This window comes from Anabas testudineus, chromosome 9, assembly GCF_900324465.2.
Source record: "Anabas testudineus chromosome 9, fAnaTes1.2, whole genome shotgun sequence".
NCBI lineage: Eukaryota > Metazoa > Chordata > Actinopteri > Anabantiformes > Anabantidae > Anabas > Anabas testudineus.
In genome coordinates this window covers 23475940-23497566 of record NC_046618.1, presented here as the reverse complement: position 1 = coordinate 23497566, position 21627 = coordinate 23475940, and the positions used below count along the sequence as shown (strand labels likewise).

The window sequence follows — 21627 nt, the reverse complement described above, 5'->3', positions numbered from 1 at the left end:
ATTAAATAATAAAAATCAACCCAGAGTTTTGTGCAGATGTCAGAAGTGATTCTTTATTCTGGGACAGGGTTTGGGAAGGAGGGTCCTCAGTCTTTGGTGTAAACGATTTCTGTATGAGACAACAAAGCACTTCCTGGACTAGAAAAACCAGGCAGTGGATCTGCTCTTATTTCCCAACATATTTAAAAGAACCATTGTTAGAACACAGAAATAATTTGCCACAACATGACTTAATGGAAAGAAACTGGATAGATCACCGTGACATCCTGAACATGCTGACTCTCAGGACCCTCTGACTTTTCACACATTTCACCACATCATTTGTCTAATATATATCTGTACATATGTAGCACGTTTTAAGATGCAAATACCCTCATCAGAAAGTGAAACTGGTAACAGTAAAACATCAGCATCAAGTAAACATTAGCATATTTTTTTAGCATTGTCATTGTGAGTGTTTTAGCATGATAACATAGGCATTAGCCTCTCAGAGGTGCTAGCAGAAGGAAAATAATTATAACAATTAATTCTTATTTTCTGCTGCTTTCTACTTCTGCTTTACTACATTTCTGAGGGAAACATTGAGGCTATTTTTTTAAAATGCTTTGATGGTTTGATGGTTCCCCTGGTTCCCCTGGTTCCTCCCAACCAGTGTCAGTGGACACTGAACCTTAAGTAACAGCACTTTGAACGACAGCTGTCCTGAAAGTTTCCTCTTTGGCACTGTTTAAAGAAGACCCTGTTGTAACCAGGCTCCAGTGTTGGCTGCTCAGGTTTGTGATGGTATAATTGTGGTTTATCAGTGTTTACATGTATGTATGTTGCTTTCTGGGGTTGCCTCTGCAACTTATGACTGTTGAGCTTTCACTCTGGCCGTGCCTCCACCTCAGTCCCGGCCTGTCCCTCGCGGCCGTGCCAGGGGACGGCCGGCTGCAGGAATGCGAGGACCGAGCTGGGCCCGTCCCAACCGTCCCAAATGACTGCACACACAAAAAAGGATTTAACTCTTTGTCACAATTGTCCCTTCTCACTCTGGCCTGGAAGAAAAAACAACACAAGACTCCTTAAAGCAACTCCCCCCGTTCCCCTCACCATCCTCAACCATGACCCACCCCCTCATTGTATCCACACCACCCCCCCCCTGCCCCTACCTTTCTCCTGACCCTGGCCGCGTGCATAAAAGACCCATCATAAGTATCGCTGGCCACATTTACAAGTGAAAGAGGCCCAATAATGGAGCGGTTAGGGAGAAGAATGAGGAGACAGAGGGACACTCACAGATGTGGAGGTTTGTGGGGAGGGGGGAGGAAGAAGCAGCGTCCCATTGTTGCCTCCCCCCCACCACCTCAGAATGGAGGGGAGGAAGAAGGGAGAGCTGGGAAGGGGTGAGGAGGAAAAGTGGGAGGTGAAAGTGGCTTTTACACTCAATTTGTGATGGAGGAGCTGAGGGGGGAGGATGAGGAAAGAACAGATGACAGGGAGGAAGTGAAAGTAGGAAGGACATCAAGAAAATCAAGTCACATAGAAATGTATTCTCTCAACTCCCCTCTGTCCTTCACTCTCTCCCTCCATCGCGAGAGGCCCGGTGAGAGGAGAGAGTCTGGTCCAGCTGTTCTTCAGGGAGCGTGTGAAAACAGACCCAGAGGTCACGGGAGGTGTGTGTGCATTGATACGAGTGTGTGCTGGTCATCTCCACATTATTATATATGCATGTGCGTGTGTGTCTCATTGTCCAGAAGGGCGGAGATGGCGACACACAGCAACAGCAGCTGGGGTGAAGAGGCCTCTAAGCTGACCTTCGAACCCCTCCTCTTCCTTGCATCGCCTGCGTGGTGGTGGGTGGTGTAGGGTTGATGGAGTCATCACGGCAGGATCATGGTGTGATGTGGCATATATAGGAGGCGACGGGGTGGCTTATAAAAGACAGGAAGATGTTTCCAAAATGTTGTCAGCAGGGCAGGAAATCGACTCTGGGCTGGTTTTCAGGTGGGTCGCTAACCTCCAGCAGGTGACTGAAGAGCATTTGGACAAAGTTAGGAGTCAAAGTGTCGGGTGGCGTTTCCTGATAATGAACGACAAACTGTAACCTTATCAGAATGTGAGGTTGTTTTTAATTAAAGAGCACAAAGAGGTGAAGGAAGGAAGGAGAAAAGGAGCAACAACAGTGAATGTGGACTCTGTCCAGTGGTTATTTTCACACTGAGGTTGTTATATTCATTTCAACATAACATAATTAAACATGGTAATCAGCTGTAAAGTTGGGCTCAATGTCCACTAACTGTCCAAAAAGAGACATATTATGACCAGAAATGTGTCAACAAACAATTACCCAAGCAAGACACAGGATGAGCAGAATAATATAGAATGACTGACGGAGATGACGACCAGTGAATGATCAGGTAGGTGAAAAATGACATGAGTATTAATCTTCACATTTACATTTAAGTGTATATTTTAAATCTACAACCTTTAAAACCAAGAACATTGAGTTTAGAGGAACATTTCGGACATTTTCATCCTCTAATCTGTGCATTAAAGTTAATCACACCACTAATCAACAGCTGATCACCACCGTCACGCTGCAGAATTTCTTCCCTGACTCTTTTTTCCCTGAACTTTCCTCACAACCATCAACGTTCTTCCACGTCTCGAGAGAATTCCACAGACCTCTGACACCTGTTCATTTCCGATGGAGAAACTATTAATTTCCTGTCTGAGGAGATAGTGAAGCTACATCTCTGTCAGAGCACGATAGCATCTCCTCTGTTTCCTGTTCAGAGCTGTGAGGAGCTCCACTCATTCTCCTTCAGGGACAGATGGAGAATAACAGCATGTGTCAGTGCTACAGCAGCTTCCAGTCACTTTAATGACTGATTAAAACCCCAGAAACAGATGTGTAGAAGTAACTCTGATGCTGTGTTTTGTTCTTTCCTTGACCTCAAACGTTTGAATATAAACACTGTGTAATTAACTCAAGTGAAGATTTGTATTTGGAAGCGTCACTGCCTGCTTTGACTCAGCAACTTGTATTTCAATCCTGCAAATCCTGGTTTAGTTTAGAGGTTTAGAGTATTGTTCTTACTAATTAGCATCAGAATATTGCAAAAATAAAAGTATTTCTAATATAGAATGGTTTAAATCATGTTAATAAATTACAATTAGTGATGCATTATTTACATCACTTCAGTGCTACAGCTGTTAAATGTGGCTTCAATTGTACTTTAATTGTAATTTAATTACTTTCCACCATTAGTGATGCAACAATGTCTAATATTGTAAGAAATATTCAATTACTACTTAAAAGTACAAAAGTGCAACAAATACTTAAAGCACCAAAAGTAAAAGTAGCCATTATACAGAATGGTCAACTTCAAATCGTTATTGATGTGTTCATCACTGTTTTATATCTAATAATCAAAAGGCACAGAACAACAGTTTTGTTGGGTATTTATTATTTATTTTTACTTTGCACCATAGCATGACAACTTGCCTTTAGCCTCCAAGCTTCAGGTCCCCAACATCCAGGAACTTCAGTGGCTGAAACCATCGAAACGATCACAGAACACTGGCAGAAGCGAGAACTGCTCACAAAAAGCAAAACAACCTTAAAAATAATAATAATAATGTCTGCTTCTGGTCGGTTGTGATCATTTACCGTGGTGGGTAAGTCATTATATCTGTAGAACACCCTCACTGTCTGGCGAATGGTGAAATTTACACGCTAAAAAAAAAAAAAAAAAAGTGATATTTGACTGAAGTCTGGTGGAGGTCTACAGTCAGCGTGCTGTGTAGCAGAGTCACACCAGCAGCTGACGAGGACATCTAAGAGGCATTATCTGCAAGATCATTTTCATAGAACTGAAGTGGAAACAGTGACTGTCTGGAGGGACGTCAATCTAAAAACTGATGGTTTCATCTGGAGACTGAATAAATCTACTGGTGCTTTGTTCTTTTGAACAGTAAAGATGGACTGTGTGTTACAGTCGTCTGATAATTAGGCGTCTCTGCATCATGTCCCAATATTCAGTCTGTCACCATGTTAATGTTTCTTTACTCCAGTGAAAAAAAAATTGATCTTCATCTACAGCACTTTAATTGGTTGACTTGCTGCTGCAGTTCTTCATACAAAAGTAATTTAACAAAACTTCAAGCAATTTCTGGTTTACAGTCATTAATGATATGTAAACAATTCCAACTCTTGGCAACAATTCATAATTTAAGTTTTGGCAGATGCTTCCTGACTCCTCATCACACACATTTTCCCCTGGAAGAGACCGAGTGACACAAACTGTTGTTTATGCTCAGGTCCACTTTATCACCTAAAAAGTAAAGTGCACTTGGTGTTTAAACAAACACAGTCTTTACAAAATAAAAATGATTTTATTTTTAACTGAATTAAAAGGCACCAACCTGCAGGTGAACTCTGCTTCACCTCTTTCACTTTTAGTAAAATTAAGTCTTTACTGCCACCACATGGCCGGCGTGTAGATGTGCACTTTAAAGTAACCAAACCTGTCGTGACACCAGCAAAGAAAATCTGTTATTTAGTCTGTCTCCCACTTCATTATTTAATGAATCTGGCAACACAGAACCTCAGCGGTACAGCATGCCAGGAGAAAAACTGTACATCGTTATTTGGAGGAAAACTAAAAGTCACAGGGTGAAATATTTTAGTGACATAGAGATCTTATTTAGTCGTGTTGTGTTCGCAGATATTACAAATATTCAGAAATTCTAAAATGCCTTTAGTTTAAGTTTAGGTTTGAGACATATTTCTTTATAAATAAAAAGGAAAAAGCTTCTTTCTGCTGCTGTTAGCCAGCTAACAGATGAGCAAGGCACCGAATCTCCCACTGCTCCTGGCAGGGTCTACACTTGATGCCTGTGGGTGGACTGGGAAGTTTCCTGCTGCGAAATAGTGTGACTATAGAAATTTGAAAGGAGGATGACAGTGAAAAGATAAATTAAGGCTGGATAAATAATTTACTTAAAAACAAACAAACAAAAATCACCTGATGACCTTCAGCCGCAGCTGTTACATGTGAAGCTGTCTAAAGTTCAAGTTCATACATTAAAGTGGAGTTGCGTTTGAGGTAGAGGGTGGCGTGACTTGTAGTCGAACACGTGGGGAGTTTACTCCGCTGTGCTCACAGATGGACGGGTTCTGGATGTCACAGCAAAGGTGTCTTCACGGAAACTCTTCCTGGATGCCACAAAATATGTTTTGAATGTTCTGAGTTCAACTCCCCATGATTCCAGGGCAGAAGGCATCCTTGACTCTGAATCCCTGCCTGCTCCAGACATGCTGCTCACACCTCTGACCTCCATGTGGCAGAAACCAATTTGTTTCCTTTCCACTGACTCACCTCAGAAGGATTTTCCATTTTAGTCCTTTAAAACCAACAAAGTGTTCCTTCCTATGCTCAAAGGAAGAAGTTGATTTTGGCAGGGACAGCCTTACAGCCGGTAGTGGAGAAGTACTGTCCCTGGACGGGAGTGTAGATCATGTCGCCCCCTACTGCCTCCACCACATCACTGCGTCCGCAGCTGCCCCGCTGGCAGAGCTCTGAGTGGACGCAGCGCTCAACGTGACGTCGGCTCAGCGGCAGGAAGGGAACAAAGCGAGTGATGAGCTTCTGAGGGATGATGCTAGACAGGAAGAAGCCACCTGTAGAGAGAGGAAGAGGGAGTCTTTCGTTTCCTTGATCTAACAGTAACAAATCAGCAGCTGAGCCTGTGCAGCAATGTCCGAGCAAATAAACGTGTTTGATCAAGTGAAGAGGAACAAGTAACTGTGTGTCCAACATTCATCTCATTAACAGCTGAGAATAGCTGTCACTCAGCACTCAGGTGTGAATTAATGAATAATAATGATGATAATGAAATACTTTATTGATCCCCTTGGGGAAATTGTTAAAAATGATTGATTCTAAAAATCACGTGGCATAAAAAAATGTGCAAATTCTTGAATATTTTACATATAAATTAGAGAACACTTACTTGTGCTGTTGCTGTAAGCCGTCTGTGCAATGGCCTCCTGCAGGTCGGCCGACTTGATCTCCTCTCTGTCTTGTCCAGCCTGCCGGTTTTCCAGAGTCACTTTGTTTATCACCTCCTCTCCTGTGGTGCTGCAGAGAAAACACACAAAATAAAATTAGAGTGTAAAAAGAGACTGCTGTTCACCAGGACTTTGATTATTTTTCACTGAAACGAGATACTGTTGACATGCTTCACAGGGTGCATGTGTACAACTGTACATACCTAATGAAAATGTAGATCGCTTTGCGGTAATTAGTGCGAAACACAACATGGGAGGGACCAAGAAATGGCTCCAGCACATCAACAAGGCCTGAAGGCATCTTCTCCATCTCATCAAAAATGAAGACAGAGCGAGCACACTCCGTCAGATTCCCCTGCACCCAGTTCTTTAACTCCTCCTGCAAACACAATGAGGGATGTTTAGTTCTAACAAACTTGAAATACTACAATTTGTTTTCTGTAGTAAACAATTATTCATCATACCTGAAAGAAGTGATTGAATCAGGATTTAATCACACTGTGACTGTGGTTTCAAACTCACCCTGTACTCATTCAATCTTTGAGGATTGGGGAAGTGCAGTGTTGGGGACGAACTGGTGGATGTATGGGCTGCTCATGGCTGAACCATACAGATGATTTCCCAGCATGGAGCTGACCAGCGTCTTTCCTGTCCCAGAGGACCCATGGAAGGACAACACCAGGGGCCGATCGGGGCTTTTATTATTAAGAAACTTTGACACCTCCTCTGACACAATGTCTTGGGCCAGATGTTGTCCGTAGACATTCTTGTAAAGGTCCCACTCCAAGTCTGGGCATCAAGAAATAAAGAAACCTGGGATGTTAATTAACATTGCATCTATATTATATATATATATCTTGGTCTAAAATGTCAATAAATGCCATAATAAAACAGCAGTAATGGACTCCAGTCTAAGTGGCTCTGGCTGAACTGTGTGAAGTTATTATTTTTGAAGGCAGGGATAGAGCCAATTTAATGTCGACATTATGGAATAAATATTAAAAACCGCAAAAAAGGACTTTCTGTGATTTGCTAGCTAGCATAACAGCTAACAAGCAAGGCAGTGATTAGACGTCACCAACAGCTCGTTAACATTAGAGTATAACGCCACGCAGTTAACCTGTACACGAACATAACACATCTGTTTAACGTTCGCTTTGTAAGTTGTAGATCTTTACACGAATCTGCTGTTATAGCTTAGCCCAAAGCAGCTAGCCAGCTAGCTAGCTAGCTAGCTAACATCACTCGTCTATGAAGACAGTACAGAAATGGTCTTACCTTTAATATTCGGCTTAAAGTCACATTCACAGCTCTCTGAAAGGCTGCAGTATAGTTTCTGAAAAACGCCGCAAACCGGGTGATAAATGAATAAAAACAACACAAACAGGATGCAAAACATTTTGGCTGCCTAGTGGCAGACAGAACCGGCTGCAAACTCTGCTTCCGGTTCCGGTTTGTAGTTTTCTCTACGTCCCGGAAGCTTATTGAAGCACGAAACAAACGACCATGAGGACTACATTTCCCAGAAGACAGTGCTTCGGACACGTTGGAAGATCACAGTCCAGAAAACACAGGGAACAAAACATCTGGAAAAATACTGAGTCTGCAGCCGATTAGTTTAATAATCGATATTTAGATTGATAACAAACATATTAAATATGTTTAAAGAAATTTAAAAGGAAGAAGCTGTTAAATACTGCAGTTTTATTGGCTGTGATAATTTGTTTATTGAAATGTTTCATGTAGTTATATTGGATATGTTAGTTAGCTCAGGATTATAAAGTAGAATAGAAACAGGGTGGTATATGCATTGGAAACAGCACTGATTATATTTATATTCATATTTTTATACTTAAAAATACTATACTGAACTGTAGTGTTGTATAAAAATAAACAGTGGTGGAAGACGTCTCAGATCCATTACTTAGGAAAAGTACCAATATAGCAATATATAAATACTTCAATAGTTACTAAAACAGAAATATTAACAGTTAAATGTACCTAAAACTGCCCCTGTGACTTCTTCTGTATATTAAATGAAAGCAGGGATCTTCAAGTGTCACAACATACTTACAAACCAAATGTATATTAATATTAAACAATGTGCTCTGATAGGTTTGGTGGGAGAATGTGAAAGGTGGAACTGCTAACATTTCAAACTTACAGCATGAAACATGCAATTATACATCATTTATTAGAAAAGGACACAAGACAACCAGGTTGTAAATATTGATTTAATCTAAAGAAACTTCTACTAATGAGCTAATTGTATAATTTTTTATGTAAAATCTAGACCTGAAAAGTAACTTAAGCTGTACTGTACATGTACTGAATGTCTGATATGACATGTTAGAAAATGTTACTTATACAGTAGAGGGTGCTATTGGTGTGGAAGTGTTCGACTAAGGAGCAATTACTTTAAAATTTATAGAAAATCACCTAAAAGACTGAAAAAAAATCTTTGTACATATTCTTTCTGGTCATAGCACATGAGAGTGGAGGGTTATGGTTTTTTTAGGACGTCATAACATAAAAACATTTTTAAACAAGAACAAGTTTATAGTCTATGTGTGCTCCTTGACATACATACTGTATGTGTCCATTTATAACCTCAAACTTTAAACATCTCCTAAACCCATTGGAATACGTGTCAGACATCTGCATGGTGTTCATCTCTTATAATATGTAGCTTTAAAAAGTCTAATTTCAACTTCATGTTTTCTTAAGTGGACAGTAAGAAAGCATAAAAACACAAAACAGATGGCCGATGTACTTGATGACTTTAAAGAGAAGTAATTATTTACATTTCACATTTCATATAAATATTAGCTATTAATACTATTTAAAATAATATACAGTATATGTTTCGTACCTGTGTGCTGTTCTCGAGTGGGTGAGATCAGTTTTCTCACTTCATGATGTAGGCAGGGATTCGATTTCACTAACTGCACTGATTACAGCATCAGAAATCCCATCATCTTATCTACAGAAAGTATTTGCTCCAAATTTGAAAGAAAAAAAATCCTAATGATTAACACAATATGATAAACATAATTCAAAATCTGGAAATGCAGATACAATGTTATTTGAATGTACAACATGACATACAGTTCATAGATCTGTAGATTTAGAAAAGGTCCAGCCTTCGCACACTAAAACATTTCTTTACATTAATCCAATAGATAGAGACACAGCCTCCTCTCAGATTCCAGGCTTCTTGTAACAGAAAAATGTATTCATCACATATTTACACTGATATCTTACGTCCACATTTTGGTTCACTGGTGGATATATTAACATCTAGAACATAAACAGAATATAATACAAATAATAGATGTCTGACTATGTTGGTGCTTTTAAACCATATGGTGGTAAAAGACTGTAAAGTATAAACTTAACTGAGTGGTAAATAAAAATACAGTGAGCATGTGAGAAGCAATTCAAATGTACACCAAACATAGAGCTGCAAAGATCACAGCTTCTTGTGTTGTATTGCCACATACGTCAAGTGCTTCCCGCATCTTACATCTAGTGGTTTGTTACACTAATTCCTGTAAACAGCTCTGACTTCATGTCCATGAACTGCAGGGTCAGTGCTTTGACTCTAGTATATGCAGCTGTCCAACTACTTTTTCCACATGAGTAACAATAAAGTTCGTCAAACACTGTGCCTTGATTCAGATCAGCCTCTCAGCTTATAATTTACCATTTGACATAAGAAATAGGAATCTGAATCCCAACAAGCTCAAAACACCATCTTAACTTTTAGAAATACCTCAAGTATCAGTACGTTACATGCTGACAGGTTTTGTCTGACAAAGATGGCGTAATCTCTCACTGTGTGGAGTCCAGATGTATGATGTATGATCATCCTCCTGTCCAATTCAATGTTCTTCCAGTTACTCTGAGCACGGAATCAGAACAACTAGGACAAGCTGTTCAGTGTGTTGGACACTCATCCAGCAAACAGGTCTGCGGTCAGTGCGTTCTGACAGGCGGTTCCAGTTTGTTGGATAGGGCGGTCAGCACCTGGTCAAACTTGGCGTAGCGCAGAGCCTGCTTCTCCTCGGCTCCCCTGCTCCACCAAAGCAGCCTCATCTGGAAGTCAGTCAAAAAAAGTTCCAGGACTTCGGCCTGCTCCTGGAAACCTGCAACAGCAACATGACATCAGTCTATCAGTGTCAACAGTGGACCAGTGTTGTGAAACTATAAAAAGGTTTGGGCTGAAATATTAAATTAGTCTTCCCGGGTTTTTGTTCATTAATGGGCATGTACTTAAAGTAATAATTAAATCACAAATAGTAAAGAAAAAATTCTGATAGTAAAACTTAAACCAATCCTGCTTGTGATTTTCTCTGGTCTGTGTACACCCTAATTTGATTTTTCTTTTTCATTCTGTGCAGAAAACAACACGAATTAACTACTAAAGTTGGAATACAGTGTCCTTTAATTAAAATATTTATTTATTTATTTTGTTATTTACAGTGACAAAGCAAGTAGAAGTGTGAGTTTGAGTTTTTGACTTTGTCTCCTCCTGGTCTGTCTCACCTTGTAGTTTGTTCTCAGCATTGGAGCAGTAGATGCCTCCCAACTGTGCAAAGGTCCTCGCTGCCCCTAGATGGAACATAACCACATCCACACCGACTTCCACCATATCCCACGGCTCTGTTCCCTCACCACCTGCCATGCTCTTCTCTAACAGAGACAGGAGGGGGAGGACGTGGGGGAAGGTGGTGTTGGACAGTGGACAGCTTTCTGCAGGACACACAGGAAGTCAGTGTCAGTATTTATTGGAAGTGTGCTTTACAAATGCAACGGGAATTAGTGTTGAGATAAGACTTTTCATGACATGACACATGATACACATGATAGAAAGTTTACCTCTCCCTTCATTCAGGCTCTTCATAAACGGCCTCAGAGTTTTCTCATAAAGGATAGCGCCCTCTGTGTGTCGCTGCCGTAACGTCATCCAAGTCTGCTCCAGACGGGCCACCTGAGAGATGGCAAAACATCAATAACAACATTTAAGAAATGGGTTAGAGGTGCAGATGCAGTAAAGATAATTTCTTAGATTTGTTTAACTGCAATTTGACCAACATAACTGTACTTGATGCCAGTTAGCTAATTAAAGGCTCTAGTCGTGGGCTCTGTGGCCCAAGTAAAAGCAAACTGCAACTACAACCAGCCCAAAACTAACACCTAGTTTGTGTTGGTCAAACTGAGGTAACAAAGATGTAAGACGTCCCACAGAGCAAAATGTCCACAAGACAAAACTTTAACACCACAGCAACTTCTTTACTGGTAAAAGATAATGATAAGACATTTATGATTTATGATATCTAAGTTGCCATATCATGCTACTAACTAATAGCAAAGAACACAGAGAACAGCGCTTATAACCTATAAAGAACTTTTTATCTTTAAGGCACAAGTCAAAGATAATTTGTCCAAATTGTACAATTATCAGTGTACAGTGCTATTTGCTATTTAAGAGCAGTAGGGAAGAGGTTACACTCCAGGCTTTATTGCATATTACTGACTAAGACAGAAATTATAATATCATCAGCATCATTGTCCACATATTAGAGTGTTAAGCTTTCAACTATAATCTAGACTGATCTCAGATAAGGACCTTTGTTGTAATAAATGCTGTCACCACCCTCTGCCTCTATGTCTGCAATCTTCTCACCAAAAAAGGTAAAAGTAACTGAAAATAAACAACAAATTCCAATAAAAAACTCTCTCAGTTCTTCCTGTAGCAGCGGCATCGTACAGTACATGCAGCTGTCCAACTACTTTTTCCACATGAGGAACAATAAAGTTCTTCAAACACTGCGCCTTGATTCAGATCAGCCCCTCAACTGAAAATAAAAAACAACTTCAAATGAAACATTGGTGGTACTGCGATCTGTTACCTGTGGCAGCTCTAAGGCTCTCATGACAGCAGCGAAGCCGAACATGTTGCCCATCGTGCTCTTAAGCTCGGCGGCAATTTGGATGATTTTATGAAGCAGACCGGCCCGCTCCTCGTTCGTTCCTGTGCAGCCCAACACATCTACAGCAAACATGGTCGCCATGGTTTGAAACCTGCGTGAATGCGGACAGAGGGAGGAGATGTCAACTTGACATTGTAACTTCACAGTCACATCATATCTGCAAAGAACAATGACAAAATCATCATAGCATACCACTCCTTTACAATAAGCACTTAACAAAATATTAACCACAAATAAGAAACGACAAATGCCACAGATAGTTAACATAATTCTAACTTTCGCTCTCTGCAAATTATACCAATCATTTGTGGACATTTCAGTAGAAGACCAAACTACAGGTTGTAGCAGGGTTTCTGGTTACCTCTCCAGCAGGTCCAGTCTCAGCTGCTGACCATGTGGCAACGTAAGCAGCTCCATCCCAGAACTAACTCCCATCCTCTTTTGCACCTCTGGTGTCACATCCAGAATTCTGGCAACCTGGAAACACAGACATGAATGTGAATCCAATATTAATTCTCCTTTTAGCTCTGGCCCGTCTAAGGTAATTCCTGGAAACAGATTTGATTCAGTATCTACGTCTACTTGTAGCATCTAACTTAGTTTTTGTCCTAGAAAACAACTGTTTGTTGTGTTAACAAAAGATGACTGAATTGAATAAGAAAGGTAGAGGGCAGAAAAAATTTAACTATCTAATGGAAATTAGGATACAGTATCAGGTGAAAACATATTGTGAATTATCCACTGTGTGTCCTGTTTTACAGTATGAATCATGTTCTAACCATTATTATTAATAAAAAAAAAATATTAGAGCAGCTTTAAACGGTACCATGCAGTCCGCCTTGGTGATGTGTTTGGCGGCCGATCTTGGGTCGAGCTCAGCCAGTAGTTCCTTCACCCTGCGCAGGATCCCCACCTCTAGAGGCTTATTCTCCTTGGGCATCAGCGACGACTGGTACCTGCTTGGTTTGAAAGAAGAGACGCTCTCCACCACCGGTGGGAGGTACATGTTTCCATCCTCCACCTTTAGTGGCCCATCCTCTGCTTGCAGCCTGTCCACATAGCTCTGAGGGCTGGGGTACAGCTCTGTGTAGGAGCTACCATCTGTTTCAGAAGTGGAGGGATCCTGGTTCAGATGAACGTTGGGTCTCTTATGCTGCTGTCTGTTGCTCATTAAGTCGTTTGCTAGGAGACTTGATGAACAGCCAACAAGCTCTATCTGATCCCTGCAATTGTCTGACTGACACGCTCTTGGTAAGCATTTACAATCAATAAAGACATACTAAAATGGTGATAATGATGTTGGTTTGTTAACATAAAACTGACATTTCAGTACAGTTGCTCTTGTTTTTACTGATTCCTTATGTTGAACTTACAAAACCTTGAGGGCAAAGTCAAAGCTTACATGATGGGGAATCCACCCTCACAATAACCGGAAATACAATCAGATATTCAAAATCAAGATGTTCTATGCAATTAGTGTGAATTATGGGTAAATATTTCTAACTTTTATAAAATTTTAAACAGCTATGCAAAGAGAAAATACAATTGTTTTATTACAAGTAGGCTTGTGTATTTAATTACTTTCAATGTTCAATTCTCAAAAAAACATCAACAACTGTCTATTAGTAACAATAATAAACAGCATAAGAACAACAATAAGCCAGGACTTCAACGCATTTACATTTATGTACAGTTTTTTATGCATACTTTGCATGTATTGATCTTGTTGGGCTACATGTGTTTCTTGTCTTTCTTGTGAAGCACTTTGTGACATATGTTTAGAAAAGTGCTCTATAAATAAATTTATTATTATTATTATTATTATGTATGGCCTAATAGAAAACTACATATCTAACATCCTCATGTCTTCTGTCAGAATTTCTTTCAGGCATGTACCAACTAAGCTCGGTGACACTGGCAGTTCTGCTTTGCTCTTCACCTTTGATAAATGGAGGGAAAATCTTAGTGTATCCTTTGGATGGAAGCCACTGGGTCAACATGAAAGTCATCATCGAGGAGCTGTACTCCAGAGGCCATGAGCTCACAGTGATGCGACCATCAGACAGCTGGTACATCAAAACAGATTCCCCTTACTACAAGTCCATCACTATTAATTTCACTGCTGGTTTTGATGAGGAAGGCTTTGGGTCATTTCTAACAACACTCCTGACCATGCAAAAGGAAAGCAATTCACTTTGGACCCGTATAGCTACAGAGTATGATATGACCTTACAGGCCTATCTGTGGCATGAGCAGATGCTACAAATGGCAGAGGGGATCTTCAAGAATACCCAACTGATGCAGAACCTCAATGACTCTAAATATGATTTACTCCTGACAGATCCTGCGATTGCTGGAGGGGTGTTATTAGGTCACCGTCTGGGTCTTCCACTTGTCTTTAATGTGAGGTGGACCATTCAGGGTGAGGGGCATCTGGCAATTGCACCATCTCCACTCTCCTATATCCCAATGCAATATACATTGCTGACTGACAAGATGACATTCACTCAGCGTATCAAGAACCTCCTTTACTATTTTTACACACGTTTGCAAACGTGGTACACTATAGACCTAAACTACAAACCATTTGTCCATCGTCACTTTGGCAGTGATGTACATTACATGGAGCTGTTTCAGTCAGCAGACATCTGGCTCATGAGAAACGATTTTACCTTCGAGTTCCCAAGACCCACAATGCCAAATGTCGTCTACATGGCAGGATTTCAGTGCAAACCCTCCAAGCCCCTTTCTAAAGAACTAGAGGACTCTGTCCAGAGTTCTGGTGAACATGGTGTCATTGTTATGACACTGGGGACCCTGGTGGGGAAACTCCCTGAGGACATTGCTGAGGACATTGCTGCTGCTTTTGCCCAGCTTCCTCAGAAGGTGATCTGGAGACACACAGGCAAACGACCATCCACCCTCGGCAACAACACCTTACTCTTGGACTGGTTACCACAAAACGACCTCCTGGGTCACCCCAAGACCAAAGTGTTTGTGGCTCATGGAGGCACCAATGGAATACAGGAGGCCATCTACCACGGCGTCCCCCTGGTCGGCCTGCCCCTCATGTTTGACCAGCATGACAACTTCTTCAGGATGGAAGCACGAGGTGTGGCCAAAGTCCTGGACATTGCAACTGTGAACAGAGACAACTTCCTGGAGGCACTGAAGGAGGTCCTCTATGAACCCAGCTACAGAGACAAGATGAAGACTCTATCCAGCCTAAACAGAGATCAGCCCATGAAACCAATGGACCTTGCTATTTTCTGGATCGAGTTTGTCATGAGGCACAAAGGAGCTCCACACCTGAGGACAGAGTCTTACAAGATGTCCATGATCCAGTACTACTCCATTGATGTGGTGGCCTTTCTGCTCACAGTTGTTTTATTAGTATTTACTGTTTTTATTTCTGTAGTAAGGTTTTTGTGTCGGAGGGTGTTTTGTAGGAGCAAAGTCAAAAAAGAGTAGTGATTGTGATCCAAAGCAGCCACGGGCCACCACACTCCCATCATTTTTTGACTGTTGCTATGATGTTGTTTGTATGAAATATTGTGGTAATCTTACACCAGGTGTAACACTTGAAAGAATGAAAACAATTCTGCAAAGATGAGTGGGCCAAAAGTTCTCTCCAGTGATGTAAAAGTTATTACAGAATCTTGATCACAGTCTAACCAGGGGCAGCGACTTTTTTCCCTTAATAAATAAAATCATCATTTTAAAACTGTATTTTGTATTTACTCAGGTTATTTTGTGTAATATTATAGTGATTTAAAGCATTTAACTATGACAAATATGCAAAAATGTTAGGAAGGAGACAAAAACTTTATCAGCAATGTACTTAGTTGTGAAATAAAATAAACTCTACAAAGTCAAACATCTCTTGCTGAAATTGACTTTTAACACATCCTCATTGTTCCATACATTTATTTAATATAATAAAAATAATTAAATGATAAATGAAAGATTTCTTTACACATACGAAGACTTAGGACTCATTTACTGTAAAAGTAAGTACTATGGATGAACTTTACAAAAGGTAGAAACATAAATTCTTATAATAAGTTTTCCAAATCCTGCAAGGATGGGAGCCTGTGATAGATTCTGTGAAAGTTATATACTGAAATAAAGTATTATCCATCTTTATTTTATTTTGAAGCTGTACTCACACAAGTGTTTAATATACTTTAGAGTTTAAATCTTGTTTTCACAGAGCAGATGAATGCCCTTCCCCTCACTTCATTTTTTAGATATTTGTTTTAATATTCAATCAATTATTTAGTTGAAAACATTGTTTTAAAGTCAGTGAGTAAGTCAATGTAGTTCATGCATGTGTGAGGTGAACACATGGTTTGGTTAAACACTATGATGACCTTCAACTTGCACCACATTAAAATAGATTTTACTGTTACCATCTAACGCCATGGTTAATACTACTTTTAGTCTATAGGTGCAGGGTTTACTTTTATTTTAGATTTTAGATTTAGACTTTTTTCCTTTTAAGCATGTTTTTTTTTTTTTTTTTTTTTATTGTTTTACTGTTCCTTAATTGATTTTCGTCTTGATTTTACATTTTTTTAAATACAACTTTTAGTGGCAGAAAATTTAAGAGTTTAAAATGTGACTTCAGAATTAATGAGGGTAAAGAAAAAAAATCTTCATCTTTTTTTTCTTGGGTAAAATGTCTTTGCACTTAAATAACCTGCAGCTACAGGTCAATCTTATCTTAGTAGTATATATAAAGTTTAATCTCTGACTTCGAATCTAGCCACAGGGGTTGCAAGCCAGTGACTTCTGTGCCGGTCCCAAGCCCGGATAAATAGCGAGGGTTGCGTCAGGAAGAGCATCCGGCGTAAAAATTACCAAAATAAAAATGTGAATCATCCATAAGACTTTCATTCGGGTCAGTCGAGGTCCGGGTTAACAAACACCGCCAGCGATGATGTTAATCTACAGGGTGCCGGTGGAAATTTGACTAATGTTGGTCGAAAAGAGGGGAGGCAGAAGGGTTCGTGGTCAGAGAGAGAAGGTAAAAGGCAGGAGCATAGGTTTGAGAATAGGGACTCTTAACGTTGGTGGACATGTGCAGAGGAGGGATAGTGAATATATTGGTAGAAGGATGTTGGAGATGGAGCTGCCAGGCAGGAGGGCAAGAGGACGGCCAAGGAGGAGATTTATGGATGTCATAACAGAGGACATGAGGTTGGCTGGTGTGAAGGTAGAAGATGCCCATTATAGAGTTAGGTGGAAAAGGATGATTCGCTGTGGTGATCCCTGATGGGAAAAGCCGAAAGAGAAGAAGAAGAATCTCTGACATCACCATGTGCATTTCTGATTCAACTCCTACTTGTGCAACCAACCTACTGCTGCGGTAAACCTCACACAACCTGACTTTAGTTCTGTTTCCTCAAATGCCTTCCAGCAACGTCCAAACTGTACTGACCAACAGAGCTGGAAAACACTTAGTCAGATGTCTGCTGGTAAGGAAGCTAGACGCACAGACATAGGCTCTTATTGAGGTGTGAAATCTGCTGAATGAGACACCCTTGGTAAGTTATCAAATAAAAATAAATAAACATTATTAAAGTACTTTAAAAGCTAAAAAGCAACAAGGCAATAGTATGTTAAAATAAATCTGATGTTTCAGTGGAGTTCTTGTATTACTATAAAGCTAAACCCTAAATATTTGCAGATGAAAACTTAAACTCTCTAATAGAAGGTTTGAAATTTCCAACACACAAGTTCAATAATGTGTGGTTACAAACTGTGTTCATTCATAAGTATGGTGCATCTAAAGATGGCTAAAGTATATAGTTTGAAAAACTAGCCTAGTTTGTTGAACAAATACTTTAACTTTACACTTTGAACAACATTGTGTCTAAATTGTCACTGGCTCGATCCTCTGGACTACCAGGATTGAATATGGTTGGGAACAATGCAAAACAATTATTCTGTTTGACAAAGATATACTTGTAGCAGTTGTGAGAATTAAGCGAGCCCTTTGGGAGCCTGAGACTTCTTTTAAGTACAAAACATTAAAAAGAGGACAAAGCTGTGTAGCCTGAGACAGGAAACACCTATCAGGTAAAAAAAGGTTTTTCCAAACCTCCTGGGTTTGGCAGCAGGAATTCCCACAGTGTAGTTGTACTCAGTGAATGTTTCTGAGCTGCAGCTAGGAGTTATGCAAGAGTTGGAACTGTGTGCTGAAAAAATAATTAAACCATTTGTGCTAAGACTTGAAGCAGTGTTCATCAGGATTGCTTATAAATCAGGAATGCTAATGCTTATGCATTCCTGAACTAAAGAACTGTGTGGATTTGTAGAGAAAGGCAGATCTAACATCTTTATGTCTGTTGTCAGAATCTTTTTCAGACATGTACCGACTGAACTTGGTCACATTAGCAGTGATATTCTGCTCTTTACCTCTGGTAAATGGAGAGAAAGTCTTGGTGTTCCCTGTGGATGGAAGCCACTGGATTAACATGGAAGTCATCATCAAGGATCTTCACTCCAGAAACCATCAAGTCACAGTGCTGCGGCCTTCAGATAGCTGGTACATCAAACCAGATTCTCCGCACTACAAGACCATCACTATAAATTCCTCTGCCGGTTTTGATGAGAAAGGCTTTGAATCATTTGTAAACACACTGACCATGCTACGGGAAGATGCTTCGCTTTGGTCTCGTATATCAATAGAGTATAACATGATGATTGACATGTATGAAATACATAAGAAACTGCTTCAGACAGTGGAGGGGGTGTTTGAGAATAGCAAACTGATGCAGAGCCTCCATGATGCCAAATATGATTTACTTCTCACGGATCCAGTATACGGTGGAGGGGTGCTGCTGGGTCACCGTTTGGGACTTCCACTTGTCTTCAATGTGAGGTGGACCATTCACAGTGAGGGGCATGAAGCAATTGCACCATCTCCACTCTCCTATGTCCCAATACCAGGGGCAATGCTGACTGACAAGATGACATTCACCCAGAGGCTCAAGAACCTTCTTTTCTATTTCTTCACCTGTTTGAAGATTTGGTATATCGTAGACCCAATCTACCAACCATTTGTCCATCGTCACTTTGGCAGTGATGTACATTACATGGAGCTGTTTCAGTCAGCAGACATCTGGCTGATGAGAAACGATTTTACCTTCGAGTTCCCACGACCCACAATGCCAAATGTCGTTTACATGGGAGGATTTCAGTGCAAACCCTCCAAGCCCCTGTCTAAAGAACTAGAGGACTTTGTCCAGAGTTCTGGTGAACATGGTGTCATTGTTATGACACTGGGGACCCTGGTGGGGAAACTCCCTGAGGACATTGCTGAGGACATTGCTGCTGCTTTTGCACAGCTTCCTCAGAAGGTGATCTGGAGACACACAGGCAAACGACCATCCACCCTCGGCAACAACACCTTACTCTTGGACTGGCTACCACAAAACGACCTCCTGGGTCACCCCAAGACCAAAGTGTTTGTGGCTCATGGAGGCACCAATGGAATACAGGAGGCCATCTACCACGGTGTCCCCCTGGTCGGCCTGCCCCTCATGTTTGACCAGCATGACAACTTCTTCAGAATGGAAGCACGAGGTGTGGCCAAAGTCCTGGACATTGCAACTGTGAACAGAGACAACTTCCTGGAGGCACTGAAGGAGGTCCTCTATGAACCCAGCTACAGAGACAAGATGAAGAAACTGTCCAACCTACACAGAGATCAGCCCATGAAACCAATGGACCGGGCCATGTTCTGGATCGAGTTTGTCATGAGGCACAAAGGAGCTCCACACCTGAGGACAGAGTCTTACAAGATGTCCAAAATCCAGTACTACTCCATTGATGTGGTGGCCTTTCTGCTCACAGTTGTTTTATTAGTATTTACTGTTTTTATTTGTGTAGTAAGGTTTTTGTGTCGGAGGGTGTTTTGTAGAAGCAAAGTCAAAAAGGAATGATGAATGTGCTGCAATGCCATTATGGTAATTTAATTTTCTGGATCTTAATTTCTATTACAGAAAGTGAACTGTTCTCTTGAGTCATGAACCCTGGTAACTTCAAACCTCATATTGTCAAAGGTTTTAGTTCAACTTGTCTTTTTCTTTTTTTTGGTTGGCTGGATATCTTACAGCATTATTCACAGTCCATATGTTAAAAAAGCCAAGTAATCAGTATAAACGCAATCATGATGTGGGATGTTGAAAAGTTTGTTATTTTTACAAACTATTGCACTTATTAAAAAACTGCAAAAACTAGTTTAGTCTGTGATTTTCTATAGATTTGTAGCTATGACATTATGATGACTTTCATCCAATTGTTATTGTTCAAAAATTATTTTGTAAACAAAACCCTCTTGTCTCTCTTTGGTTGTAAAAAGGAGTTAAGGATTTCCATGCCTACTGTATATGAATAAACAATAAACCTAATACAACCACATTGCTGTTAACTCGTGAATTAGAAATCATTCAAGGATGAAGATGGAAACCTTGAGTCTTTTCCTGTTTAAATTCACAATAACTGATCAGCAGTGACCCTGTGGTCACAAGGTGTGAATACAGCCTAAAGTCAAAAGTGGAAAATATTCTAGTATTAGATTGTCAACTGGTTTAATAACCAGTAAAGATCCAATGAATGCATGTTCTTTCTACCTACATTTAAGTTTGTAATTTGTAATTTTATTATTTCAGGATTTACTGAAAGACATAACATTTCATTCAATCACTTATTTTACAACCTTGTCCAGTTAATTTGTTTGTCTCATAAATGTTTTTGCTGCATACTAACAGAGCATAGAGACATTTACTGGGAGGACATTAAGACAGAAACGTTTTGTACAAATTCTTAATAATCTGTATTGTCTCTGTTAAATAAGGCATTAACCAAACAAATGGTGATATATTAGATGACTGTTCTGCTCACTGAAGCAGATGGTCATTACTTTGAATTACAAAACCAAAGCAGCTTATTGGTATCATCTTCTACTACCTACACACCTGTACTGATTTGTTTGAGTTTCAGGAGAGTTTTCCTTCACTTTGTCTTTATTTCTCACATTAATGTTTTGGATCATATTATACAGTTTCACAAAATTTAACATCTTGTTAAATATATACTGTGTATGTCTATGGGCTGTGATTTTTACCATTCATTTGGTAAGAAGCACCTTTTTAACTGAAAACGCCCTAATCATCAATACCAACGTCAGATGTACCTGTCATTACCTGTCATGGTACCATGACACACCCAGTATTGTACCTTTCATACAGGTCACTGGGGCTTATTTCAATTGTATTTGTTTTCATTTGTCTGGTAAAAGAACATATTTTAAAGTCAGGACATGTTTTTGGATTTCATGTACAAACACGATGATGACCTTTAACTTACATACACTGGAATCTCAGTTACTTATGATTATTTTCTGTCTATGTAGGTGGAATGTTAAACTCTAATAAATATAACTTCTCCCTATACACATTTACATTTTATTTTTCCCTTTATCTTTATTCTCAAATGTATTTTAATTGTCTTGATTTTGCACTTTTTTCTTTATTAATCTATTTAATGTGCAAATTGTGTATA

At 39.9% G+C, this 21627-nt stretch overlaps 4 protein-coding genes across 4 annotated transcripts; 2 read left to right on the top strand and 2 right to left on the bottom strand.

Annotated features, from left to right (window-relative positions):
* Positions 1–3447: 3447 nt before the first annotated feature.
* Positions 3448–7498, bottom strand: tor2a (torsin family 2, member A). Its single transcript, XM_026343370.1, is given in 6 exon segments — positions 3448–5668; positions 6001–6128; positions 6262–6437; positions 6581–6628; positions 6630–6847; positions 7337–7498. Coding segments are annotated over 6 exon segments (936 nt in total). The 5' UTR covers positions 7458–7498; the 3' UTR covers positions 3448–5423.
* Positions 7499–8662: 1164 nt separating this feature from the next.
* LOC113150495 (SH2 domain-containing protein 3C-like) lies at positions 8663–13225 on the bottom strand. Its single transcript, XM_026343051.1, has 6 exons — positions 12881–13225; positions 12416–12531; positions 11974–12145; positions 10940–11051; positions 10607–10813; positions 8663–10206 (listed from the first exon to the last, which is right to left on the bottom strand). Exons 1-6 carry the CDS (start codon positions 13223–13225, stop codon positions 10037–10039), a joined length of 1122 nt encoding a protein of 373 aa, XP_026198836.1. The 3' UTR covers positions 8663–10036.
* A 3-nt stretch (positions 13226–13228) lies between these two features.
* LOC113150722 (UDP-glucuronosyltransferase 2C1-like) lies at positions 13229–15743 on the top strand. Its single transcript, XM_033326151.1, has 2 exons — positions 13229–13305; positions 13931–15743. The coding sequence occupies exon 2, from the start codon at positions 13945–13947 to the stop codon at positions 15523–15525; it is 1581 nt and encodes a 526-aa protein (XP_033182042.1). The 5' UTR covers positions 13229–13305; positions 13931–13944; the 3' UTR covers positions 15526–15743.
* Positions 15744–17287: 1544 nt separating this feature from the next.
* On the top strand, positions 17288–21526 carry LOC113151294 (UDP-glucuronosyltransferase 2C1-like). The gene is made up of 2 exons (XM_033326167.1): positions 17288–17603; positions 18415–21526. The coding sequence occupies exon 2, from the start codon at positions 18429–18431 to the stop codon at positions 20004–20006; it is 1578 nt and encodes a 525-aa protein (XP_033182058.1). The 5' UTR covers positions 17288–17603; positions 18415–18428; the 3' UTR covers positions 20007–21526.
* The last annotated feature ends 101 nt before the right edge of the window (positions 21527–21627 follow it).